At 66.3% G+C, this 23,988-nt stretch overlaps 5 protein-coding genes across 6 annotated transcripts; 2 read left to right on the top strand and 3 right to left on the bottom strand.

Moving 5' to 3' along the window:
• Positions 1 to 1,909: 1,909 nt before the first annotated feature.
• On the bottom strand, positions 1,910 to 9,632 carry GDF11 (growth differentiation factor 11). The gene is made up of 3 exons (XM_050334586.1): positions 9,121 to 9,632; positions 5,220 to 5,593; positions 1,910 to 4,727 (listed from the first exon to the last, which is right to left on the bottom strand). The coding sequence occupies exons 1-3, from the start codon at positions 9,497 to 9,499 to the stop codon at positions 4,347 to 4,349; spliced, it is 1,134 nt and encodes a 377-aa protein (XP_050190543.1). The 5' UTR covers positions 9,500 to 9,632; the 3' UTR covers positions 1,910 to 4,346.
• Positions 9,633 to 11,266: 1,634 nt separating this feature from the next.
• Positions 11,267 to 14,178, top strand: INPP1 (inositol polyphosphate-1-phosphatase). The gene is made up of 6 exons (XM_050334574.1): positions 11,267 to 11,304; positions 11,985 to 12,199; positions 12,275 to 12,335; positions 12,660 to 12,860; positions 12,937 to 13,111; positions 13,200 to 14,178. Exons 2-6 carry the CDS (start codon positions 11,996 to 11,998, stop codon positions 13,690 to 13,692), a joined length of 1,134 nt encoding a protein of 377 aa, XP_050190531.1. The 5' UTR covers positions 11,267 to 11,304; positions 11,985 to 11,995; the 3' UTR covers positions 13,693 to 14,178.
• Positions 14,179 to 14,257: 79 nt separating this feature from the next.
• Positions 14,258 to 17,885, top strand: CD63 (CD63 molecule). 2 transcript variants are annotated; one of them, XM_050334577.1, is made up of 8 exons: positions 14,258 to 14,337; positions 14,956 to 15,029; positions 16,137 to 16,325; positions 16,899 to 16,973; positions 17,062 to 17,157; positions 17,223 to 17,366; positions 17,444 to 17,527; positions 17,665 to 17,885. In XM_050334577.1, the coding sequence occupies exons 2-8, from the start codon at positions 14,964 to 14,966 to the stop codon at positions 17,728 to 17,730; spliced, it is 720 nt and encodes a 239-aa protein (XP_050190534.1). In that variant the 5' UTR covers positions 14,258 to 14,337; positions 14,956 to 14,963; the 3' UTR covers positions 17,731 to 17,885. The 2 variants fall into 2 exon arrangements, with proteins under 2 accessions (XP_050190534.1, XP_050190533.1); XM_050334576.1 differs by having other exon boundaries at positions 14,266 to 14,337; positions 14,961 to 15,029.
• A 302-nt stretch (positions 17,886 to 18,187) lies between these two features.
• On the bottom strand, positions 18,188 to 21,230 carry RDH5 (retinol dehydrogenase 5). Its single transcript, XM_050334575.1, has 5 exons — positions 21,151 to 21,230; positions 19,752 to 20,072; positions 19,049 to 19,307; positions 18,792 to 18,955; positions 18,188 to 18,515 (listed from the first exon to the last, which is right to left on the bottom strand). The coding sequence occupies exons 2-5, from the start codon at positions 20,062 to 20,064 to the stop codon at positions 18,292 to 18,294; spliced, it is 960 nt and encodes a 319-aa protein (XP_050190532.1). The 5' UTR covers positions 20,065 to 20,072; positions 21,151 to 21,230; the 3' UTR covers positions 18,188 to 18,291.
• Positions 21,231 to 21,596: 366 nt separating this feature from the next.
• BLOC1S1 (biogenesis of lysosomal organelles complex 1 subunit 1) lies at positions 21,597 to 23,313 on the bottom strand. Its single transcript, XM_050334553.1, has 4 exons — positions 23,219 to 23,313; positions 22,910 to 22,982; positions 22,343 to 22,475; positions 21,597 to 21,930 (listed from the first exon to the last, which is right to left on the bottom strand). Exons 1-4 carry the CDS (start codon positions 23,277 to 23,279, stop codon positions 21,817 to 21,819), a joined length of 381 nt encoding a protein of 126 aa, XP_050190510.1. The 5' UTR covers positions 23,280 to 23,313; the 3' UTR covers positions 21,597 to 21,816.
• Positions 23,314 to 23,988: the final 675 nt, after the last annotated feature.

The following is a 23,988-nucleotide window of genomic DNA, read 5'->3' as shown; positions in this document are numbered from 1 at the left end:
GCCCCTAATGAGGCTCCATAAAGCTGCCCCTGATCCCGCGGCTCCTCCGGCACTTGGGGCCACTTGTAAATCTCTGCTTTACCACCGAGGGGGCTGCACTGGGAGGAAATGGGGGCTGGGAGGGGGAACACAGCTCCTGCCATGACCTGGAGCTGGTAGTCTGGTGTGAGGTGTTCCCTCACACTGTCCTGGGTCTCCATCCCTGTCCCATGTCCTCCATCCCTGTCCCTTATCCTCTCTCCTTGTCCTGTGTTGTCTGTCCCCCCCGTCAGGGTCAACCCGCCCTCACTGCAGCTCTCGGGGGGTTCAAGGTGGTGACCCCCCCTCAGTTGTGGTCTCAACCCCCCTTCCCCATCACTGGGACAGGCACATCCATCTCTGGGGGGCTGAACAGGTTTTGGGGTGGTTGTTCCTGGGCGAATTCTCCAGGTGTTGGTTGTGTGAAGGCACAAGGACCAGCGTGTCTGGGGGGCTTGGGAGGGGAGGGGGCTGTGGGTGATTCCCAGGTGGGAGATAAACCTGGGAATGTCCAGGGGCTCTGAGCTGGGCACCAGGCACCGGATGGACTCCATCCCCTCTCATCCCTCGTCCCTGAGGCACGTCTGGCTTTGGGAGCATGGGAAAAATGAGAAGCATCAGGAAAGATTTCCCAAGCGCCCGGAGCTGGATCAGGCCAGGAGATCCCAAGGGATGGGTGGGAGGGGGCGGCGGGGGGGACTGCGGAAACACAAGAGGGGCTGCGGGGACATGGATCTGGTGCTGACTGTGGGATCCGGTTCTGGTGAGGGACTGGATCCAGATGAGGGGCTGGATCCGGGTGGGGGGTTGGGTCCCAGGGAGGGCCACGATCAGTAGCCTGAGCAAAACACATTTATGATCAATTTTCCTTTTTTCCCCATATCTTTTTGACTCTATAAATTTTTTATTGTACAAAAGGTCTAAACAAACCGAAGGAGCTGGGGCTGGGGCTGGGGCCGGGGAGACCTTTAGGGCACGAGTTACAACAGATGTCACTTGTCCAGCACTGGAGTCATGGGGACATTCATGGGGCTTTTCCTCTCCTGTGGCTCTTCGGGGCCCTGAATCCCCTGATCCCACCCTGTTCACCTACTCCAGGGGCACCAACTCCCTCCCTCTCTGCCACTGGGGGAGGGCAGGGTGGCATTGCCGCCCAAGGACCTTTGTGACAAGTCCATGTGTGACAAGGCTACAGTGTGACAAGGCCATGTGTGACATGGTGGCAGTGCTGGATGTCCCCATGCCAGATGCCCCCATGGATCCAGGGCTCAGACGGGATGAGGACTGCGGGGCCTCAGGCCAGCCTGGGAGTGGGGGGTCTTCTTCTGTGGGGGGTCTTTTCCTCTTCCTGACCCCCAGGGTGCCACAGCCCCCCGGCCCCAGCACTGACAGGCTGATCCCGGTGCCCACGGACGCTCACGAAGGCAATCGGTCCTGACCTCGTCCCTTCTCCACCTTTCCATAGTGCAAATGGTTCCCAGCCCCTGAGGGGCTGCTCCGCCCCTGCTCCCTCCGGCCGCCCCTCGGCTGCGGTGTCACCTCCAGCTCCCTCCGGGTGACACTGGATGAGCCACCACAAGCCCAGTGTCTCGGGGGACATCGATGACACCGGTGCTGCCCAGGGGTCCTGGTGCCACCTGAACTGGTGCTGGGACCCCAGGGGTGCAGATGGAGCTGAAAGCTTGGAACTCTTGGATTATTTATCTCTCTCTCTCTTTTTTTTTATTTTTTTTTATTTTTTTTTTATTATTATTTCTTGTATAGTTTTGCTGTTCAAGTGCTGAGTTTGGTCCCACCGTGAACCCCATTCTGACCAACCGTGGCCTTTTGGGACCCGCTGTGACCCCCCCCTCCCCCGGGGCCCATCCCGGACCCTCCCTGGACCCCCCAGAGTGACAGAACGAGGAACAAAACAACAAACAGACGAACAGAAAAGGAACCTAAGACATTACACACAGACCGATACACCAGGAAATAATTATAATAATTATAATAATTATAATAATAATATACTGAGGGGGCCACCACCCCTGCAACCCCCGCCTGGGAGAGCTGCGTACGGGACCACTCAGCCCTGGGCACTGGGACTGGTGCCGCCTGCTGCTGGGACCATGGTCCAGTGCCTGGGGCTGACTGGTCCCAGTGCCCAGTGCTAACTGGTCCCACTGCCTGGAGGTAATTGGTCCCAGTGTCTGGAGCTGACAGGTCCCAGTGCTGACTGGTCCCAGTGCTCGGGGCTGACTGGTTCTAATGCCTGGAGGTAACTGGTCCCAGTGCCCAGGGCTGATTGGTCCCAGTACCTGGAGCTGACTGGTCACACTTCCAGGACCTGATGGGTCCCTGTGCCCCATGCTAACTGGTCCCAGTGCCCAGGTCTTCTCATCATTTCTCCTTCAGTGCCACCTGCCTGTAACAGTCGCCTTGGGGCCCTGGGGGGGGCTTTCAGGGTGACAAGTGGGTTTGGGGCTCCCCCAGGGCCGGGACAGCTCCATGCCTTTTCCAGTCCCTTCCCAGTGGCTTCTGGATCTTTCCAAGTGCCTGGCTCTGTCTTCCCTGGGACTGGTGCCTTCGGCATCACACGGGCACTGCGTGGGGACACTGGGGGTCCCCCCTCCTCCACAGCGAGCCCCGGGGCTGCCGGAGGCCACAGCCCCCCCAAAAGGCACTGAAGGGCAGGGGGAGGGGGTGCCCCAGCCCCGGGGTTTTCATTGGCATCACTGTATCCAATGTATTGGAAGAGTCACCACCGACCCCCAGGCTCGAGGACCTCGGCTACGAGGGGCTGTTGGCCACGGTGTTTTGGGGCTGAGCTGTGCCCCCCATTCCGGCCTGAGCGGGGCTGGGGGACTCTCCTCTGCTTCCAGAACCCCATTCCTTGAAATCCCGGCTCTACCCGTCCCCATCCCCTCACCTCCCACTCCTGCTGCCGCCACCGGAGCCACCAGCCCGGTGGCATCGTGAGCCTGGCACGAGGGGCCGTAAGTGCTGCCAGGCCGGGGAGTTCGGGATCCGGCACGGCCGGGGGTCGGCACCGTGTCCTCGTCCCGGGGGCGGCCTCGTCCTTGTAAGCGCTTGTGGCTCCGCGGAGCCGGGGACAAGTGCTGAACATCCCGGGAGAAGACCCGGCCGCCCGGCGCCGGCCCTTAAGTGCTACGCGGGGTGCGGACGTGCCTGGCCACGGGGTCGTTCCCCGCCTGGCCCCGGGATGGAGCCGCGTGTTCCCCCCGGCACCCTCGGGATAAGTGCTGGGCCCGGGGGCCGCTTCCCCTCCCCGAGCCGCCGCTCCCACCCCGGCGCGGGGTCAGCGCCCGCCCGGCGCCGGGAGCGGCCCCGGCGGCATCGCGGAGGGAGCCGCTGGAGCCGCTGGGCTCTGGGAACGCGGGAGAATCATCATTTCTCACGTGAAAAATCCTCCGGAGCGCCGAGGGCGGCGGGACGCGAATGTGCCGCGTAAGCGGAATTTCTCCCCGGCCGGAGCCTCCGTCCAACGCCTGCCGGTGCTGCCTCCTGGTAACCCCGGGCGGCCGGACGCCCTCTCGCCAGCGGAGACCCCCCAAGTCCCCCGGAAGAGCGCTGTGTGCCCTCTGCCGGTGCCAGGGCTGGATCCAAAGCCTGGGCGGCAGCTCTGTCCCCTCCATCCTGGGAGTGCCGGTGGTCCCCGGGTGGCACCTCCAGAGCAGTCCGAACTGAGGGTGCAATGGGATGGACCAAGGCGAGCGCCGGCCGGGAGGGTGATTAATAAATAAATAAATTAAAGAAGGGAGACGGTTTCCTCACCGGTCGGAACGGTCCCGGCGCGCCCGTGCCGGGGGTGCCGCTGCCGGATCCTGCCGTCTTCGCTCCAGCAGGAGCCCGTGGCTGCTCGGGGACCTCGGGGTCACCCGCCCTTGGGTGTCACCTCGGCCGCTCCAGGAGCGCGGGGAGGGGGCGCGGGGTCTGCTCGGCCTCCTCCTCTCCCCGTTGCCGCTGAGCTGGGGTGGGGGAGCCGCCCAGTGTCGTCTCACCATGTCACCGTGTCACCGTGTGGGGGTCCCGGCCCCCCCTTCCCTTCTCCGTTCGGTTGCTTTATTGCACAATGCATGTCGAATCGCGGGTTTGGTGCAGCGTTTCTCCGTGGGATTTCCTTCTCTCTCTCTCTCTCTCTCTGTCTATCTCTCTCTCTCTCTCTTCCAACATCCAAAGGAATTTCAACGCTTGGTCTTTGTATTTTTTTTTTCCTCTCCCCCGAAAAAAAAAGAAATCTTAAAAAAAAAGCAAGAAACAGCGGAAGAAACGAGGAGTTGGTGGTGGAGGGGGTGGTGGGGCGGAGGGGCAGCCCCAGCCGGGCTCTAGGAGCACCCGCATCTGTCAACCACCATGCCGGGGATCTTCCCGTAGATGATCTGCTGCTTGTCGTTGAAGTAGAGCATGTTGATGGGGGACATCTTGGTGGGGGTGCAGCAGGGCCCCGCCGAGCCCCGGGGGTTGGCCTGCTGCACCAGGTGGGTATGGGGGTACTTCTGCATGAACATGTACTCGCACTGCCCCGAGCAGTAGTTGGCTTTGTATCTCTTGGGGGCGATGATCCAGTCCCAGCCGAAGGCCTCAAAGTCGACGGTCAGGGGGTAGCGGCAGCAGCGGGACTCAGTCGAGTGCTCGTCGCAGTCCAGCCCCAGGTTCCGCCGCGAGCGCTTGTTGTTCTCCAGCACCCGCAGCTCCATGAAGGGGTGCTGGGGGGAGAGAGGGACACGTTGAACCACCACCCCACTGGAGCCCCCGCCCAGCCCCATGGGATGGTAGCAACACCATGGCGGTGTCACCAGTCCCGTGAAGCTGCCACCAGCCCTATCAAGGTGTCACCAGTCCCATGGAGGTGTCACCAGCCCCAAGGAGCTGCCCTCAGCCCTACTGAGACTGAGCTGTCACCAAGCCCTTTCAAGATGTCACCAATGCCACGGAGGTGTCACCAGTCCCATGGAGATGTCACCAGTTGCAAAAAGCTGTCACCAGCTCCATGAGGGTGTCATTGTCCCCATGGAGCCGTGACTGTCCCCAGTGTGAGCTGTGATAAGCTCCAGGGAGCTGTCATTGTCCCTGTGGAGCTGCCCCTGTTCCCCAGATCCATGACCACCCTCCCAAGCCGTCACCCTCCCCATAGAGCCACATCACCACCTATCCCAATTGCCCCCCACACTCTCCACTCCCCCCCTGAGGACACCCACCAGCCCCTCGGCGCCGGGCCCCAGAGAGGTGACGGCCAGGTCGTTGCCATTGGGGTCGAAGGCGTTGATCTCGATGCCCCAGTTGTTCTGCGGCTGCTTGAACCAGTTCTGCAGCACGTGCTTGAAGTCGATGCTCTGCCAGTGTCCCAAGCGGGAGTTGAGGTCAATCTTGAGGGAGCGGATGCGGATGTGGCGACTGCCCTCATCTGTGACAGGCTTCAGACGCAGGATCTGCAGGTAGACGGTGGGGGTGTGCTGGACCGGCCGCAGGTACACCCAGAGCTGCGCCTTCACCACCTTCGTGAACATGATCTTGGGGCTGAAGTTAAAGAAGCAGCAATGGGGGTTGCCCTCGATCTGCACCACTGGGTCCGCTGCAGGAGGAAGGAGGTGTCAGAGGTGGCCCCAGGATCCCTCCCAAACCCTGGGACCCCGTGAGCTCCTCCTCGGTCATTAGGAGTTGAAGGTCGGGTCAGAGGCCGCTCTGGGGGTCACCACCTTTCCACCCACAGTGATCCCCAGCTGCCCCCTGACCCCAGGGAATCCTGAGCCCCCTGGAACAAGCCCCCCACAGAGGGGGCTGGGCTGAGTGGGGCAGGGGGCTCCGGCCCTGCAGCACCTGTTCGGGGCAGCCGCTTCCCAGCACATCTCAGTGCTGGAGCTGGGAATGTGCCTGGCCCCAAGGTACCTCTAAACTGTATCTCCCACTCTGCCTCTGCCACCCTCCCTCGGCTGGTTTACGGGGTAGCCCCACACCGCAGAGGTCTCTCCTGGCCCCCCAGCATGACGTGCCAGGGCCATGTGCTCAGAGGTGGTGAAGGTGACTGGACCCTCAGGGACATCCCCCCTGGTGGGGTGACAACCCTGAGCACCCATCGGACCTGGGGGTTGCCAGGGGTCCCTCCCCCAGCCATGTGGCAGCACCCTGGCCCCATGCCGGCCCTCTCGGCCTGGCAAACATCTGTGTCAAATTGAGCTGGGAATTCGCCCCCTGCCCCTCGCAGCCCCCTCCCCCTGCACCGGTCAGGTTTAATAGCGCCCAGCTGCAGCGGGGCCATTTGCTGTGCTGAGGCCTCCCCGGGCTCACGGGGGTCACGACACTGGCCACAGCCCCCGGAATGCTGCCTGGCCCCCTTGTTGGGGGGGGCCCGACCCCCCCAGGATGGGGATGGGGGCCGTGGGCACCCACCACCAAAACTTCCACTGTAATGCACTGTGCTCAAAGCCCCGATTGAACCCCCTCGTGCCCGTCCTCTCAGCACATTGTGCCCCCCCAGTCCCTTGGTGGAGGCTTTGCCACCCGCCACCAGTGGGATGCCACCCCACGAGGGGCTGTCGGCAAGGTGACACTCCTGCACAGGGGTCTGTGGTGGCCAGTTTGCGCCATGGGGTGGGGTTTGGGGGGGTCTCCAGGTGGGAGATGTCAGAGCAGCTCTGGAGCCAGGGTAGGTCCTGTGGAGCTGCCCCCAAAGTCCCTCGCCACGACAGTGGCAGCACCAGTAGCACTGCTGACCCTCTGCCGGCCCGGGGGTCGCTGTGGCTTCCTGGGGAACACCAGGGTTCTGACTGACATCCCAGGGGGACACCGGGCCCGGGGGGATCCGGCGGGGGGGCTCTGCCACACTGGCTGCGGTGCCAGGATGCTCGTCCGGTCGCTGTGGCAACAGGGGATAAAGGTTACCGGGACACCGGTCACAGCTGGGCATGTGCCGGGAGGGGGGCCACCCCCGGCCCCCCCCGCTCTTTGTTCCCACTGGAGCCCGGATTGGGGCTCCCACACCCGCCCCCTCAGCCCCCTGACTGGAGCCCCCCCAGATCCAGGGAGCCCCAAGGTGCTATGTGCCAGTGGTGGCTCTGCTGCATCCCCATGTCCTTGTGTCCCCATATCATCACTTCCCACTGACCTTGAGCAGCTCCAGCCCCCCTGTTCCTTGCCAGGCCTTCGCCCCAGCCCCTCCAGCCCCCCATCGCCCCTCATTAAGCTCCCTCCCCGCGGGTCGCTGGGAGTCACGGGTAGCCCCTCAATGGGTTTAGGACCCAATTAACCTTCCCGGGTTCCTCCTGCAGTTAAAGACCCCTGGGGGTGTGGGGGCTTTGGGGGTGGTGGCCGGGGATTAGCAGGGGGGCGGGGGGCAGCCGGGGGGAACCCGAGAGCTTTATGGCTCTGCTGCCTGTAAAGCCCTTTCCCTCCTTCTGTTCAGGAACCATAAAACCCCCCACAATTGCCCCGGGGAGGGTGAGGAGGGAGGAAAAATCATAATAATAACGGAGCGGTGGCAGTCAGAGGTGGGGAGCGGACCCGTGGCGCATCCGGACGGGTGTCCGGGGCTGTGGGACCCCCAGCGTGGGGCCACGCAGGAGGAGGGGCTGCCCTCTGGTATTTATTTTGGGGGCCCCCGAGCTGTGAAGGGGCAGGAGGGAGGCCTGGGGGCCACGAGCGTTGCCGTGGCTCAGGGAGGAAAACCCCAGTGTGTCGTCAATTTTATGGGTAATAAAATTTCAAAGCCGCCCGAGTCTATTAATGCCTGGGAAGGAAATTCGTCGGGGGGCAGCAGGAGGGGGGCAGCGCCTCACACTTCCCTCCCTTCCGCTTGCCCTTCGCACCCGGCCCCCCTGTCCCGGGGGTCCCACGCCTGGAGCAGGTGGAGAGACCCTGGGGGATCTGCGGGGGGGGACAGGGCTACATCACGTCCCAGCAAAGTCCTCGTGACCTGTCCCCTCCCTGCTGTCCCACTGGGGACTGTTCCTCACAGCCCTCACAGCCCCTCGCTGCACTGGCCTGTCCCCAGCACAGTCTGTTGTCACCTTGATGTCACCCTGTTAGACACTGTGTTTGTCACCCTGCCATCACCTGGCTGACACTTTCCTGTCACCCTGCCCTGTGCCCTGGGGACTGGGAGGTCACCGTGCCACCTGCCCCATGCCCCCAGTCTGCTCCCCGTGCCAGGTCCCACTACCCAATGCGGAGTCCTGGTGTTACTCCCAGTGCCCAGTCCCACTCCTGACTGATGCCAGTGTCCGGTCACAGTCTCAAGTGCCCAGTTCCCAGTCCCAGTTCCCAGTGCCAGGTCCCAGTACTCAGTGGCTGATACCAGTCCCTACTACCAAGTCCCAGTCCCCCTTCACTGGTCCCAGTTCCCAGATCTAGTCTCCAGTCCTAGTCCCCCGTGCCAGGTCCCAGCACTCAGTGCTAGGTCCCAGTGCCCAGTCCCCAGTGTCAGCTCCCAGTGCCAGTGCTGGGTCCTGGTGCTACTGCCCAGTCCCAGTACCCAGTGCCGGGTTCCAGCACTCAGCACCCAAAGTCAGGTGCCAGCACTCAGTACCAGTTCCCAGTCCCCGGTCCCAGCTTCCAGTATCAGGTCCCAGGACACAGTGCCACCTTTCAGTCCCCAGTCCCAGCACCCAGTCCCTGGTTCCAGTACACAGCACCAGCTCCCAGTTCCCAGACACCAGTCCCAACTCCCAGTCCCCAGTCCCAGGCCCCAGTGGCCAGTCCCAGTCCCATCTCCCGGTTCCCGGTGCCCCGTACCGGGGCTGCCGCAGCCAGACTGTCCCATCCCCATGTCCCCACATCCCTGTGTCCCCATGCCCCCACGTCCCTGTGTCCCCGCGGGACCCGCGCAGACCGGGGGGAACCGAGAAGCCCCGGAGGAGGGGGGGGTGTCAAGAAGCCCCAGGGAGGGTCGGGGAGCTCCGGGGGGATGTTGGGGAGCACCGAGGAAGGTCGGGGAGCCCCGGGGGAGGCAGCGGAGGATGGGGCGTCCCAGAGGGACGGTGCCGGCGGGTGGGGAGAGGACGGGGGGACCAGGAGGGGAACCGAAGGGGGAGCCCGGGCCGGGGATGGGGGTTGGAGGGGGAGTCCTCCGGCGAAGTTTGCAGCGGAACAAAGGGCGGCACTGACTTTCCTGGGCCATGCTGATGACGGTCTCGGTGGTGGCGTGGTACTCGTCCTCCTCCAGGTACTCGTCGTGCTGCAGCGAGTCCCCCTGGAAGTCGTGGAGGTCCAGGAGCTGCTGGAGCGGGGGGGCCTTGGGCAGCAGCTGCTTAACCACCTCCCGGGTGATGTTGGGCGCTTCCTTCAGCCGCAGCTTGCTCAGGATCTGCGACTTGATGCTCTCCAGCCGCAGCTCTTTGCTCTGCCGCCGCCACAGGCACACGGGGCAGGCGGGCTCGGAGGCGGGGGGCTGCTCCACCGACCCCCCCCCGGCCACTACCGCCACCACCGACCCCAACAACCACCACAACGGGGCCATGCCGGGGGGGAAAACAAAAAAATACATAAAAGAAAAAGAAAAGAAAGAAGAAAAAAAAATAAAACCCTTCCCCACCGGGCCGCCCCCCCGCCCCGCTTCCACCGCAACGCGCAAGGGGGGGAAGGCGGTAACGGCGGCGGGGGCGGGGAAGCGGGGACCCCGGGGGCCGAAGGGGATGAAAAAGCGGCGGTAGCCGCGGCCCCGGGGTTTTATACCCCAAGAGAAGTGTGTCGTCAGCGGCCTTGATTGGCTGCGGGCGCACAAAAGAGGTTCTGGCAGGGGCTTGGCACCAGCCGCCGCCGGCCCCCCGAGCCCGGGGAACGGCCCCGCCGCCGCCCGGTGCGCCCCGGACTCCCCGCCCGGCTCCGGTTCGGGGCGGGGGGCGGCGCGGCGAGACCCGCTCCCGGCAAGTGCGGCCGGGGGGATGCGCGTCCCAGCAAGTGCACCGCCCCCCAGGATGCGCGTCCCGGGCCCCCCCGGACTCCCCCCACCCTCAGAGCCCCCTCTGCTCGCCCCGCTCCGCTGCCGGCCCCGGTAGAGCCCTCGAGAACCATCGGTGGGTTCCAGGACCAGCGAGGGCTGACAGAGCCTGGCTCAGGAAAGCCCAACTCTGAGCTGGGGGGCATGGGGGTCCCCGGTGGGCTGCAGTGGGCGCTGGGGGGTGGGGTGCCCGCCCTGGGAGAAGCCTGGCACTGGGAAGTGCTGCAGTGACCATCAGTGGGTTCCAGGACTAACAGGGACCTTGGCCGAGGGAAGCCCCCTCGTAAGCTGGGGGGCGTGGGGATCCCCGGGGAGCTACAGCGGGTGCGGGGGGGGGGTGTGGCAGAAAGGGGACTGACCACTGTGGGAGAAGCCTGGCACCGGGCAGAGCTGCAGCCACCGTCAGTGGGTCCCAGGGGCAACGAGGACCATCACACCATGGCCGAGGGGAGACCAGCCACGAGAGTTGGGGGCCATGGGGACCCCGAGGGGTCACGGGGGTCCTGTTCCCAAGGTGGAGGCGCTCGAGCTTTGGGGGGGCAGAGCAGTGAGGTTGGGGAGACGGGCAAAGCCTGGCACGGGGCAGATGACACTGTCAGTAGGTTCCAGGAGAAACAACGATTGGCACAAGCACTGAGAGCAGTGCGGGGACCCCACAGGTGACCCGAGACACCCCCCCTCACTCCCGGTGTCGGCCCCATCAGAACCATGGAGAGGGGAAGAGACACCGGCGATACACCGGCACCACTCCGGCGCGGTGGGGTTGGTGAGGGGATCCTGGCCCTGTGAGGTGGGAGAGTGACTCGGCCTCGGCGGGGACCCTGTCCCGGGGTGGTGCGGCAGGTTTGGAGGGGGGCGGCCCCGTTACCCCCCGGTCCCGGGGGGGCGGTTCCAGAGCGTCCCGCCAGGCGGCGCCACTGAGCTCCCGGGGCCCGTCCCACAGCACCGGGGGGGGCGACGCCACCGCGCGGCCACCGGGGGAACTGCAGGGGGGACACGGGGACCCCCCGGGAACCCCCCGGGACACCAGGGACACACAGGGACCCGAAAGGGACACCACAGGGACCCCATAGAGACCCCACAAGGACCCCACACGGGACCCGTAGCGGGGCTTTCCCCGCCGCCACTGCAGCACCGCTCCCCGGGGTGACACCCCGGGGAAGTCGTGCCGGTCCGTCCCCCGCTACACCGGGATCCCGCCGCCCTCGAGGGTCTCGCCACCGTCGGTGTGACCCCTCCGCCGGGTCCTCCCGCTCCGGGCCGCGGAAGTGAGCGGGTTAAGGCGGCTCCGTGACGCACCCGCCGTCCCCGCCCACGGGCCTCCCGAGGAGCTGTCAGCGGCCCCGGCCCCGGTAACGGCAGTGGCGGGGTCTCCCGAGGGGCCCGGGGGTCCCCCCGGGGGCGGCTCGGGGTGGAGGGGCACCGAGGGGTTGGGGTCCGGGTAGGGGAGGGAAGTTTGTGCCGCGGTCGTTACGGGGAGGCCCCATCTCCCCGCGCCTTCCGGGGGGCAGCGGGGACCCCCCCCGCCCCGACCGCTTCCTGCACACGCGGGACAGACCTCCCCACACCCCGAGGGGGCACCATCGGGGAGGCGCAGCCCCATGGCCACATGTCCATCTCCCCACGTCCCCGTGTCCCCATGTCCTCATGGTCCCGTGTCCCCATGCCCACGTCCTCATGTCCACACCTCTCCATGCCGCCACGGTCCCGTTCCCATGTTTGTGTCCCCACGTCCCCATGTCACCCTGTCTCCACATCCTCATGTCCTCATGTCCCCACGTCCCCAGCTCCACATCCCCACGTCCAGGTCCCCGTGTCCCTGCAGGCCCATGTCCCCACTTCCACATCCTGACGTCCCCACGTCTTTGTCCGCACATCCCTATGTCCCCATGTCACCCTGTCCCCCAGTGTCCCCACATACCCCCTCCTCCCTCTGCTCCCGGGATCATTTCGGGGCCAAGCAGGGCCCGTCCCTGGGCTCTGCCCCTCCCAAGGGGTCCCTGGGGTTCCCCTGAGCCCCGTGTCCCCCCAGCCCGTCCCGCCATGGGGGGGCTGCTGCAGGCACTCGTGGGGGTCTCGGAGAAGGCGGCGGAGCTGGCGCGGCTGTGCCGGCAGGAGGAGCCGCTGTTCCAGCTCCTGGTGGCCGAGAAGACGGGCCCCGACAGGAACAGGAGGTTCCTGCAGGACTTCAAGACCCTAGCGGACGTTCTCATCCAGGAGGTCATAAAGCACGACCTGGGCAAGGAGGTGGGCACGGACTCGGGGATCCTCGGGGTACCCCACGCCCCCCGCGCCATGCTGAGCCCCTCTGTGCCCCCCCAGTTCCCAGAGCTCCAGGGCCACATCCACGGGGAGGAGTCCAATGAGTTCAGGGATGTGCATGGTGAGTCGGAGGTCACTGGGGCAAGGGACCCCACACTGGAACCACAGGGCTGTGAATGAGTCGGGGGTCCCAGGGTCATGGCTGAGGGGGTCCCCACACTGGGTCTGCAGAGCCATGGCTCACTCGGGGGTCCCTTCAGCAGGGCCTGGGTGGGGCTGTGGCTGAGGAGGGGGTCTGCACACTGGGTTTATGAGGCTATGACTTAGTCGGGGGTCCCCATGCCAGGGATGTGGCTGAACTGGGGGTCCCCACACTGGGTCTGTGGGGCTGTGGCTGAGCTGGGGGTGCCTGTGATGGGGCTGGGGCTGACTCAGGGTGTGGCAGGGGGCACGGTGGCCGTGCATGTCTGTGGCACACGGGAGGACACGGTGGCCCTGCTGCTGTCGGTGCTGGGCCCAGAGCAGGCGGCGGCCGAGCTGCTGGCAGACGCCGTGCACCGGGACGTGGTGCTGGGGGATGTGGCACTGGCGGGCGCTGAGCCCGGTGTGTCTCCCCGGGACCTGGCTGTGTGGATAGACCCCATTGGTGAGTGAGGGGCTGCGGGGGTGGGGGGCAGGGACCCTGCCGTGTGGCACCGCTGAGCCCCGACTGCGCTCCCCAGACTCCACCAACGAGTACATCAAGGGCCGCGAGGACGTGCCCCCTGTGGATGGCATCGCCCCCGCTGGGCTCTGCTCTGCCCTGGTGCTCGTTGGGGCCTTCGACCGCCTCTCTGGCTGCCCCGTCCTGGGAGTCATCAATGAGCCCTTCTTCCGACGGGACCCCCAGACCCGCAGGTACCAGCACCGCAGGGGCACTCTAGGGGCACCGGGGCAACCCCCAGCGATGGGAGGATCCACACTCACTGTGCCCGTGTCCCTGCAGGTGGCAGGGCAGGTACCACTGGGGCGTGGCCCATGGGGACACCCGGCTGTGCTCGCTGAGCCCCCCCGACCCCCACCCCGTGCCCCGCGTGGTGCTGAGCCGGGCAGAAGGGGCGGCGGTGCGGGGGGCTCTGGGCCCCCTGTGCGGGGGTCACCTGCACTTTGCGGCGGGAGCGGGGTACAAGATGCTGTGCGTGATCCTGGGGCTGGCGGACGCCTATGTGCTGTCTGAGGGGACCACCTTCGCCTGGGATGCCTGTGCCCCCCATGCCATCCTGCGGGCCCTGGGCGGGGGGCTGGTGGCCCTGGAGGGGGCCCTGCGGGCACGGCAGGAGGGGCGCACCGGGGACCCCCCTGAGCTGGTCTATAACCGCCCAGCAGAGGGGGTGGGGGGGGCCGAGCGCTGGGCAAACCGAGGGGGCCTCGTGGCTTATCTGCACCCCCAGCACCTGGATGCCGTGCTGGGGGCACTGGCCACTGTGCCCGGGCTGTGAGCCCACAGCGGCCGGGACCCCCACGAGTGGGTATGGGGGGGCTGGGACCAAGGACAATGGGATGGCAGGGACCCTGGCATGGAAGGTCAGAGGGGTCTGGGACCCCAAGGTGTGGGCTCAGGAGGGGCTGGGACCCCAAGGTGTGGGCTCAGGGCTGTCTGAGGCCCCAGGATGCAGAGCAGGGGCTCTCAAGGACCTTGAGATGCAGTCACAGGGTGACAGGGACCAAGGGCAGGGAGATGGCAGGGACTCCGGGTTTGGGGTCAGGGATCTCAAAGTGTGGGGTAGGGGGGCTGAGACCCCAGAATTGGGATCAGGGGTGTCAGGGGTACAGGGTAAGGGAGGACAGGGCCTCCGGGGTTCCCCGGTGCTGGGGTGGCCGAGACCCCCTGACCGAGGGCTGCCAGGATGGGGTGGGAGCTCTCAGTGCCGGTTCCCCTCGGTGGGAATCCCCGTGTGTCCCCTCCCATTAAAGCGCCTCTCGCACCCCCGCGTCTGTCCTGCGTGTCCTGCCGGGGCGGGGCGGGCCCGGGGCGGTGCCGGGGCGGGTCCGGGGTCCTGTTGACTCCCCCGGGCCCATCACATGATCGGGGAGCCCTCGGGAAGGACGGCGGGGAACGGGAGCGCCGGGATCACCGGGACCGGGTGGGGAGCGGCACCGGGACGAGCGGGAACCGGGGAGGGGGGAGCGGCACCGGGACTACCGGGACTGCAGAGAGGAGCGGCAGCGGTCCAAGGGGAACGGGGGGAAGAGCGGTATCGGGAGCACCGGGAGCGGCACCGGGACCACCGGCAACTCGCTGAGGCTTATGGGCCGGGGGGGAGCGGTACCGGGAACTTCGGGAGCTCCTGGACCGGGGTGGGGAGCGGGACCGGGAGCACCGGGACGGGGGAGAGGAGGGGAGCTGCCCCGGGAACTCTGGGAGCAGCGGGACCAGGGAATGAAGCAGCACCGGGAGCACCGGACGGGAACCGGGACCGGAGTGGGCGGAGCGGCACCGGGAGCACCGGGACTGGCGCGGGTTGTGGAGCAGCCCTGGGAGCATCGGGACTGGCGCGGGTTGTGGAGCAGCCCCCGGAGCTCCGGGAGCGGGGGCGGGCAGCACCGGGAATTACGGGAGCACCGGGACCGGGACGAGAACGGTGCCAGAACAGCGGGGCTCGGTCCTTGGGCTCGGGACTGGGGGTCCTGGGCCGGTGAACGGGAGCGGGGCTCGGGCCGGGCGCGGTGCCGGGGCCGCTGCTGAGCGGCGGCTCTCCCAGGACAGGCCATGGCGGTCGAGGGGGGAATGAAATGCGTGAAGTTCCTGGTTTTCTTCTTCAACTTCATCTTCTGGGTAAGTGCGGGGCCGGGGGGCACCGGGGGGCACCCGAGGGGGGTCTGCAGAACCTGGCAGGTGGACCCAGCCCCCCACTCCCCACATCCCACAGACCCTGGGTTGGGGGTCGCGGGGACCGGGAGGGGAGATCCTGCTGTCGTGGGGGTGGTCCTGGAGGGGTAGGGAGGGACCACCGTGCCCACTCTGGGTCCCTGCAGCCCCATGTGCCGTCCGTCGGTTCCAGGGTTAACGGGGGGAGCCCGGCCCTGGGGTCACGGTGGGGATCCCGCGGGTGACCGGGGTCCCCGTGGTTGGGGGGGACCCCTCTGCCCGGGGTCCCCTGATAAGCAGGGCGTGGGTTTGGGGAAGTCGGGGTGAGGAAAGAGGCGCGAGAACCCAACGGCTGCAGCGGGGGATGGGGGTGTGGGGGGTCACGGGCCCCTTCCCTGCCGCTCTCCCGCCCCCCCACGCATGGAGTCACTTGTCCCCACCCTGATCCTGCCGGGCTGAGTCACCCCTCGAGGGCCGGGGGAAGCGGGGGGGGACACGGTGACACGGCGCCAGCCCCCCCCGCCCCCTCCGCTGTTTGTGCGGCGGCGGCCGAGCCCACGCCCCTCGAGCAAACAGGGCACGGCACGGGGGGGTCCCGCCGCCACCGGGACACGGGGGGAACTTGGCGGGGGTTCCACCCTTGCGGGGGGCTTGGAAATGGGGGGAAATAGACCCCACAGCCGGGCAGGGGCAAGGAGTCCTGGCTCCCGTGAGAGTGGGCTGCTGGTGCTTCCTGGTGTGATAACCCTCCCCCCCACCATCACCCACGATCCACAGGGACCCCCAGGGCGGTGAGCTGGTGCCAGATTCCCCCGCCGAGGCCTCGCGTGGCCAGAAGGCTGGACTTCCTGGACTTTCTGGCGCTCACAGAGCCAGCGGTGGCTCCCCCCTCTGTGCCCCCCCTTCCACCGCGGCAGGGCTGTGCTGGGAGAGAAACCCCCCATGGCCCCCAGGAAGGGGGTCCTCCGTGTGAAGCCAAACCCCAGAGAGGCTGCGGGTGCCCCCCCCCGCTCCGTGGCTTGGGGTGGTCCCAGGGAGGTCCTGGCTGTACCCTAACGCTCTGTACCCCCCCAGGTGTGTGGTGTGGCCCTGATTGCCATCGGCATCTACGCCCAGGTGGCCCTGGGTAAGGCCCTGGTGGTCAGCAGTGGCTCCTCAGCCGGGACCCCCGTGGCTATCCTGGTCCTGGGCGTCATCATCTTCTTCATCTCCTTCTTTGGCTGCTGCGGTGCCTGGAAGGAGAGTTACTGCATGGTCACCACGGTGAGGGGGTACACCCTGCTGGGACCCCCCTGGGACATCCCCATCCAAGCCCCCCCCCACAGGGACACCCCCATCCAAGCCCCCCACCCTGACCACCCCCAATGTGACCCCCACCCGATCCCCCATCATAATCCCCACTGTGACTCCCAGCCCAATCTCCCCTCCCTGAGCCCCCACCATGCCCCTCCCACTGTGACCCCCTCACCACAACCCCCATGACCTCCTGCACCCAGCCTTTCACTGTAACCTCCCACTCTGACCCCCAGTGTGACTCCCCCCACCATAACCCCTCTTGTGACCCCCTCAACTCACCCCTTCACTGTGAACCCCCACCATAACCCCTCACTAACCATGACCCCCCCACACTGTGACCCTCCACCCCAAAATACCTGACACCCCCCCAAATCTCTCCCTGTAACCCCTATCATGACCTTCCCTCACTCTGACACCTCACCTGACGCTGCCGCTACAACCCCCCCTCAGCCCCCATGAACCCCCACCTCCATTGTGACCCCTGCCCTCCCAACTTCCCCCTGCCCCTGTGAACCCCCTGACCACCCCCGTGCCCCCCAGTTTGCTGTCCTGCTCAGCATTATCTTCCTGGTGGAAATCGCCGCTGCCATCGCTGGATACGTCTTCAAGGACAAGGTGGGCACACGTGGGACAGGGACACAGCCCTCACCCCGGGGTCCCAGGGATCCCCCTCAGCTCCGGTGTGACCCACATCCCCCCCCAGGTGCGCTCGGTGCTGAACGAGGGGCTGCAGGAGGCCATGAACAAGTACGGGAAGGACCCAGCGGTGACCGAAGCGCTGGACGAGCTCCAGAGGGACGTGAGTATCAGGGTGGGGGTGCCGGGGGGACGTCCAGCCCACCCTGACCCCCCTTCTCCTCTCAGTTCAACTGCTGTGGGGCCATCAACTACACGGACTGGGCCAACATCGAGCAGTTCCAGGCCAATGACACTGTGCCCAGGTCGTGCTGCCGCGTCAACACCACCACCTGCAACGTCCACCCTAGCCCTGCAACCGTCTACGCGAAGGTGAGACCCCCCTCCCAGACCCTCCTGCCATGCCCTGTGGGGGTCCTGAGCCCCCTGACCGCCCCTGTGCCCCCCAGGGCTGCGTGCAGAGCATCGAGGGGTGGATGAAGAAGAACATCCTGGTCGTGGCCGCAGTGGCTCTGGGCATTGCCTTCTTTGAGGTGGGATGTGGGGCCGAACCCCTGCAATGTGGGGCCTTCTTAACACCCCCGCTATGGGACTGCCCCCCAACCCCTCTGGAGTGGGACTGACTCCCCCCCCGCCCCACGTGGGACTGATTCCCCTTTTTCCCCCCCAGATCCTGGGCATCATCTTCGCCTGCTGCCTCATGAGGGGGATCCGCAGCGGCTATGAGGTCATGTAGCCACCCCAACACCCCCAGGGGTGCTCTGAGGTCCTGGGGGGTCCCCCTTGGCTCTGCCAGAGCAGGGTCCATGTGCCAACATCCCCCCAAGTGTCCCCGCCTGGGGGGACCGGGGGGTGTTCCAGGTGTGGAAATAAAGAGAAAAAGCTTCTGTAGAGCTGAGTGTGCCCCTTGGGAGTGGGGGAGGGTGGAGGTCCCTCAGGGTGGGACAAGGACCCTCCGGGGTGGGGGCCCCATGTGCCATGTCAGAGTCCCCAAGTTCCTACATGTCACTGTGACGTCCCCAGCAATCCCCGAGCAGGCTGGGGGGTTTATTCACTACCCTTGGGGGGGTTCTCACAGCCCTGTGGGGGTCTGGGAGCTCTCTGGGCCACCTCAATGATCCCAACAGTCCCTGAGTGCCACCTCAATGTCCCCAAGTGCCCATATGCAACCTCAATGTCCCCAAATCCCCAAGTGCCAACAGCCCCCAACGGCCCCGAGCAGGCAGGGGTCGGGCCAGGGGATTTATTCACCACACTTTGGGGGCCTCGCCGCCTCCGGAGGGGAGTCTGGGGGGGTCTAACGGACACGGTGGGCTGGCTTGGGCAGGATGGTGGCCAGGACCAGATCCACGATGCAGGAGGGCAGGTAGGAGGCCGGGAGCCAGAGCAGCTTCGCATCCCAGCCCGCACTGTAGCGGGTCCGGGGGTGTCGTGCCCCCAGCGCATGTTCAATGCACCCCGTGACCTTGGTCAGGTCCCCGTCACACATCAGCGTCATGATGAACCTCTGCACCTTCAGGTCTGGGGAGTGTGAAAGAGGAGGGTCAGGAAAGGGGGAACCAAGGCAGAGATGAGCTGGTAGCATCGTGTGGATGCAAAGGATGCAGGAAATGGGGGTGGTATGGAAGGAAACTGAGGCAGCTCAGGGGGATAAGGGAGAAAAGGGTTCAGGAGGAGAGAAACTGAGGCAGAGCCCTCTGCCCACTCACACTTATAGGAGCCCCCCCCTTCCCCCCTCACAGTTTTGGAAGCCCCCCATCTCCTCCCATTTTCGAAAGAAGTCCCCTCTTCACCCACATTTTTGGAAGAAGTCCTCCCCGTAGCTCAGCCGTGTCTCGGGCGCCAGGCGCTCCCAGAGCTGCTGCAGCGATGCCTCGATGACGTCGAGGTTGGTCACGGCCGTCTTGAAAAACCCGGGCTCAACAATGCTCACCTTGACCCCAAAGTGGTACATGTCCCTTCTAGGGGACACAGGGGGAATCAGGGGGGCTCTGGGACACCGGGGGGTCAGGGGTGGGTGGGGGGCTCCAGGGCAGGTGGGGCCTGGAACGCACCGCAGGCTGTCGGAGAAGGCCTCGACGCAGTACTTGGACATGCAGTAGCCGCCGCCGTTGGCCGAGACCCGGCCTAGGACACTGGACGTGTTGACCACCCGGCCCCGCGCCCGTTTGAGCAGCGGCAGCAGCTGTAGCGTCACCTCGATGGCCCCGAAGGTGTTGACGGCCATGACCCGTCGATAGTCCTCGATGTCCATCCACTCCGTGGGGCCGATCGGGTTGGCCACTCCCGCATTGTTCACCAGCCCGAACAGGCCTGTGGGGGGCAGGGGGCGTGGTCCCCCTGCCATGGCCCTGCTCCAGGGCCCCTCCCCTGGGACCCCCATCCCACCCCCAGTGTGTTCTGGTGGGACCCTCCCTCCATATCCCTGTGCCTCCCTCAGGAGCCCCATCCTGCCTCCAGGGTGCCTTGGCAGGACCCTCCCCTCTGTCCTGCCCCATGGCCTTCCCTGCTGGGACCCCCCCAACCTGTAGCCCCTCTCTGGGGCTCCCCACAGCACCCCCCTGCCCTTCACCTTGCGATGCCCTGGTGGGACACCTCCCCCCGCCACGTTGCACTCTTTAACCCCCTGTGGGGGACCCCTAATCCTGCCACACAGCACCTCCCTGGGGACTTCATCCTCCCTGAGGACCCCTCAGGTCCTGTCCCACCCCACAACCCCTCCCTGTGCCCCCACCCCCGTGTCCCCCTTGCCCTCACCTTTCTCTCCCACCTCTGCCCTCACCCACTCCCCGGCCCTGCGGATGCTGTCAGAGCAGGTCACATCCAGCAGGGTGGTCCGGAGGTGGCCCCCGCAGCTCCTCTGGAGGCTCTCGGCGCCGTGCGGGGTCAGGCAGGCAGCGAGCACTCGGTAGCCCCTCCGGCTGAGCCGCCGGGCCAGGAGGTTGCCAAAGCCGCTGTCACAGCCCGTGATGAAAACGTGCTTGTCCTTCACCGAGGGCAGGGTCCGGTGGTCTCGCACGAGCCAGCCCAGCACCCAGGCCAGGGCAGCCAGCACCACGTACAGCCACATGGGGGGGCCTGCGGGGCGGGGGGGCTGTGGGACCCTCGCCACGACCCCCCTGCAGCCTGGGTGAAGCCTGGCTGGACCCCCAGCCTGCCCCAGTGCCACCAGCACCACGTACAGCCTTGCACCAGGGCAGGGGACTGTGGGACCCCTGCCAGGACTCCCCCTGCACCCCAAGAGGAGCCCCAACCCCTCACACTTGATGTGAGGATGCCCACCCTGGCCCCCCCCGGGGTTCTGGCCCTCCTCAGGTGGAAGGTCGGCAAAGGGGGGCACTCAGTGCCCAGGTGCTTCGGGGCACACAGGTGACCCCAGGGGCGTCCCTGTCCCCTCCAGGTTAGTGTTTGGTCCCCCAGGCCCCCCGCTCGGGGTGGGGGGTGGGCCTCCCGAGCCCCCTGTGATCCCTGACCCACCTCCCCGCGGACAGGCCGGGCCCGCAGGCAGCCAAGCCTGGATTAACCGGTCGTATGTCACCACCTGGGCTGGACTCAGCGCCGGGGGGGGCTCTGGGGGGGCCCCACCACAGCCCCTCCTGCAGCAGGAGCGACCCCCAGGGCCCTCTGCCCCCCGGGGCCTGCAGGGAGGGGTCTGGCACCGGAGGGTCTGGGACCCCCACCCCTCGTAGGGAAGGAGCCCTAGGGGGGCTGTGCCCCTGTCCAGGAGCCCCGTCTGAGGGGTTTTGGGGGTGTCAGGACCCCTCATTTCTTGTTGGGAATTATGAACCTGCTGGGGTGGGAGGGACCCCCTTTGCCACCCTTGGGCTTGAGGGGGGACACTAAAGGGAGGGGACAGTCTGTCTTATGTCCCCAGAGCCAGGGGGGAGTTGTTCTCCCCTCCAGAAGGCCCATCTGGGAGGGCAGGTGCCAGGACTCCCATTGCTCCTCACTCTCACGTTTAGGGGGGACACTGAAGGGTGGGGGGACACTCAGAGTCTGTCCTGCACCCCCAGAGCTGGGCGGGGGGTGGGTAGGAGCCCCCACCCACCCTGGACAAACTCCCCTCACCCAGCCCCAGGACAGAACCCCCTCTCTGGTCAGAAACCCCCTGGAAGACCCCCATGGGTCAGGGGTGCAAAGGGGGGTCCCCACCTACCTCTTGAGGGCACAGGGCTCCAGGCGCTGTTCTGGTCACGGTGCTGGGGCTGAGTGTGGTGAGGGGGGTCCCGTGAGAGCCAGGGAGGGGGAGGGGGGGCCATGGCCGCTCCTCCCTGTGCCCAGCACGGCCAAAGGTCTCGGTGGGCTGAACTCCCTCCCCCGCAACATTCCGGGGGAGGGGGGGGCTTGAGCACCTCTGGGGGTGCTGGGAGACCCCCTCCCGTTGTTGAGGGACCCTCCCCATGGAGGAGGTCCTGCCCACAGAGACCCTGGGACCCCCTCCCAGCCCTGGGGGATGGGGGGCCATCACCCCCTCCCCTGGGGGATTAGAGCCCTCCCAGCACTGGGAAATAGGGAGGGCATCACCCAGAGCCCCCCCAGCGAGGGGATTTAGAGCCCAGAACGGGCCCTTTGTCCCGAGGAAAAAGGAGCCTCTGAGCCAAGTTAAGCACTAAGGAGGATGAGGTGGCTTAGGGGGAACCGGGGGGGGGCTGTACCAGGGTCCTGCTGGTGCCTGGCCCGGCCCCCCACTCCCCTGAGCTCCCCACACTTTATTCCACCCATTCCCAGGGCTGGGGGTCCCGGGAACACTCCAGGACCTGCTGCTGCAGGACCCCCATCCTGTGCTGGGAGCAGCCACAGTGCTGGGGGTCCTGGGGGTCCCTCAGGAGCAGGAGGAGGGCTGGAGCTGCCCCTTGTAGACGTACTCGAGAGCGGTGGCAATGGTCCTCATGTCCATCTCGATGCTCCGTGCCCAGTTCTCCACATCACCAATCTCCTGCGGGACAGGGGGGCCTGGAGGTTTGGGGGGATCCCATGGGGGCTCAGGGATTTGGGGGGGTCCCATGGTGGAGGGAGGGCTCCCTGGGTGCTCCCTGAGACCCTCTGGATTCTGTTGGGACCCCCTGGTTGCTGCCTGAGACCCCCTAGATGCCACCCAGGACCCCCTTGATGCTGCCCAAGACCCCTGGGTGCTGCCCACCCACTCCAGCACTAACCCAGGAGTCTGGGGGCTGCATCCTCCCCCCAAAGACACAGGGGACCTTTCCCCCCTGTCCCAGTGCCCCATCCCCTCATTCCTCAGTGCCCTAACTCAGTCCCAGGGGCGTCCCAGAGTGACTCCCTCCCTGTGGCAGGTCAGGAGTGGGATCCTCCCCAGGGGCCGTGGATTGTGGAGAGGGGTCCCCCACCTTGAGGGCCTGGTTGAAGTTCTCCACCATGGAGATCCAGTGCCCCGTCTGCCGGGCAAACTGGGCCGCCTGCACCTGCAGGGTTTTCACCTCCTGGTCCAGTTTGCGCTGGTTCACGTAGGCCTGGGCCACCCTAGGGGGGTATGGGAGGGGCTGGGTCATGGGGTCCTGCCCTGACACCCTCCAGGGCAGGGGTAGCCCCCGAAAAGGGACAAAGAGCTGGGAAGGGGTTAGGGGGAGGAGGGGGTGTTGGGCGGGGTTTTGGGGAGGAAGGGGTGAGGGGTGGGGGTCTTAGGGGGGGTCCCCAGCTGGGGGCTTGAGGGTTCTGTGAGGCTGGAATTCCCTGGGAAGGAGGGCCTGCAGGGCTCGGGGATCCCCAGGCAGGGGTTTGGGGATCAGGGAGTCTTCAGAGAGGGTTTGGGGGTTCCCAGCCGTGGTTTGCGGCCTGGGGGTCCTCAGTCGGGGTCCGGAGGTTCCCAGCCGTGGTGTGGGGGTCCCTAGGGGGGTTGGGGATCCGGGGGTCCCTGGTCAGCTGTCCCCAGTCCGGGTCAGGGGTTGCAGGCTCACCCCACATTGAGATGATCGACCAGGGCCTCTGTGAGGCGCGTGGCGGCCGCGATCGCGTCCCTTCGGCGCCGCTCTGTGATGGGATGGGGGGGTCACACACATACAGGGCAGGACCCCCAAGCCCCCGCGACCCCCGTGACGTCAGTATGCTCGTGCGTGACGTCATCGTGCCACCACTCCCCTCCCGCTTCCCTCCTTGACGGACAGTGGTGCCAACCAATGGGGCGCAGCCCGTGGTGAGTGGCAGGTGCCGCAGCCAATGGCGGGTGGGGCCGTCGCGGCCGCCATGGGGACGGGGGCGGGGCTCACCCTGCAGCTCGCGCCGCTCGCTCTGCCGGGCCTGGTGCTCCTTCAGCAGCCGCGACAGCATGGCCGGGACACGTGACCGTGACGTCACCGACACGTGATTCCCAAACCGGCACGTGACACGGAGCGTGGGGACACGTGACCTGGGGGCTGTGGGGGTCTCTGGGGGATGGGGGGGGTCTGTGTGGGAGACTGGGGGGGACTATGGGGGATTGAGGGGAGTCTGTAGGGCACTGGGAGGCTGTAGAGGACTGGGGAGGTCTAGAGGGTCCTGCACTCCAGGGGCTGCTGGAATGACACCCCCCCCCACACACACACACACACTTTTCCTCTCCAGGTGTTCCCGAGTGGGAATTCCCGCCCTGCCACCCCCTTCCCGGCCCTGAATCCTCGGGAATTGTTCCGCTCAGGGAGGGACTGGAGCCGGAGCCGCCGCCAGGAAAGTGCTCCTGGAATTCCTTCGGGAGAGCCGAGAGGGGGGGCTGCCAAAAAAAACCGTTGGGGTCACCCCGGGAGCCGGGGAAGGGAAGAGGAGCGGGAGGAAGGTCATACCCTCCCCTTGGGGAGGGGGAGGAAGGATGAGGAAAGCAGAAGGATTCAGGAGCCCCAGAACTGGGAGGATGATAAGGAGGAAGATCCTGTTCCCTCAGGCTGGGCACGGGAGGGAGGATGAGGAAGGCACAAAAGCCGGGGTTCAGCAGCCCCAGAGGATGAGGAGGAGGAAGATCCATCATTCCCTCGCGTTGGGGAGGGAGGATGAGGACGGTGAAAGT

This window comes from Myiozetetes cayanensis, unplaced genomic scaffold (genome assembly GCF_022539395.1).
Source record: "Myiozetetes cayanensis isolate MyiCay16 unplaced genomic scaffold, myiCay2020 scf55, whole genome shotgun sequence".
In the NCBI taxonomy this organism is placed as follows: Eukaryota; Metazoa; Chordata; class Aves; order Passeriformes; family Tyrannidae; genus Myiozetetes; species Myiozetetes cayanensis.
This window is presented reverse-complemented; position numbering and strand designations above follow the sequence as displayed.

What these genes read in the sequence shown, in the direction of transcription:
- CD63 (XM_050334577.1), top strand. Translation starts at nt 14,964, where the DNA reads ATGGCGGTCGAGGGGGGAATGAAATGCGTGAAGTTCCTGGTTTTCTTC. An exon ending in GTTACTGCATGGTCACCACG is followed by an intron (nt 16,326 to 16,898) that starts GTGAGGGGGTAC and finishes CGTGCCCCCCAG; the next exon opens with TTTGCTGTCCTGCTCAGCAT. An exon ending in TGGACGAGCTCCAGAGGGAC is followed by an intron (nt 17,158 to 17,222) that starts GTGAGTATCAGG and finishes TTCTCCTCTCAG; the next exon opens with TTCAACTGCTGTGGGGCCAT.
- INPP1 (XM_050334574.1), top strand. Translation starts at nt 11,996, where the DNA reads ATGGGGGGGCTGCTGCAGGCACTCGTGGGGGTCTCGGAGAAGGCGGCG. An exon ending in TGTGTGGATAGACCCCATTG is followed by an intron (nt 12,861 to 12,936) that starts GTGAGTGAGGGG and finishes TGCGCTCCCCAG; the next exon opens with ACTCCACCAACGAGTACATC. An exon ending in CGGGACCCCCAGACCCGCAG is followed by an intron (nt 13,112 to 13,199) that starts GTACCAGCACCG and finishes GTGTCCCTGCAG; the next exon opens with GTGGCAGGGCAGGTACCACT.
- GDF11 (XM_050334586.1), bottom strand. Translation starts at nt 9,499, where the DNA reads ATGTATTTTTTTGTTTTCCCCCCCGGCATGGCCCCGTTGTGGTGGTTG. An exon ending in CATCAGCATGGCCCAGGAAA is followed by an intron (nt 5,594 to 9,120) that starts GTCAGTGCCGCC and finishes TTCCTCCTGCAG; the next exon opens with CGGACCCAGTGGTGCAGATC. An exon ending in GGCCCGGCGCCGAGGGGCTG is followed by an intron (nt 4,728 to 5,219) that starts GTGGGTGTCCTC and finishes CTCTCCCCCCAG; the next exon opens with CACCCCTTCATGGAGCTGCG.
- BLOC1S1 (XM_050334553.1), bottom strand. Translation starts at nt 23,279, where the DNA reads ATGCTGTCGCGGCTGCTGAAGGAGCACCAGGCCCGGCAGAGCGAGCGG. An exon ending in GTCGATCATCTCAATGTGGG is followed by an intron (nt 22,476 to 22,909) that starts GTGAGCCTGCAA and finishes ATACCCCCCTAG; the next exon opens with GGTGGCCCAGGCCTACGTGA. An exon ending in ACTTCAACCAGGCCCTCAAG is followed by an intron (nt 21,931 to 22,342) that starts GTGGGGGACCCC and finishes CCTGTCCCGCAG; the next exon opens with GAGATTGGTGATGTGGAGAA.
- RDH5 (XM_050334575.1), bottom strand. Translation starts at nt 20,064, where the DNA reads ATGTGGCTGTACGTGGTGCTGGCTGCCCTGGCCTGGGTGCTGGGCTGG. An exon ending in GGCAGAGGTGGGAGAGAAAG is followed by an intron (nt 19,308 to 19,751) that starts GTGAGGGCAAGG and finishes TGCCCCCCACAG; the next exon opens with GCCTGTTCGGGCTGGTGAAC. An exon ending in GCCTTCTCCGACAGCCTGCG is followed by an intron (nt 18,956 to 19,048) that starts GTGCGTTCCAGG and finishes TGTGTCCCCTAG; the next exon opens with AAGGGACATGTACCACTTTG.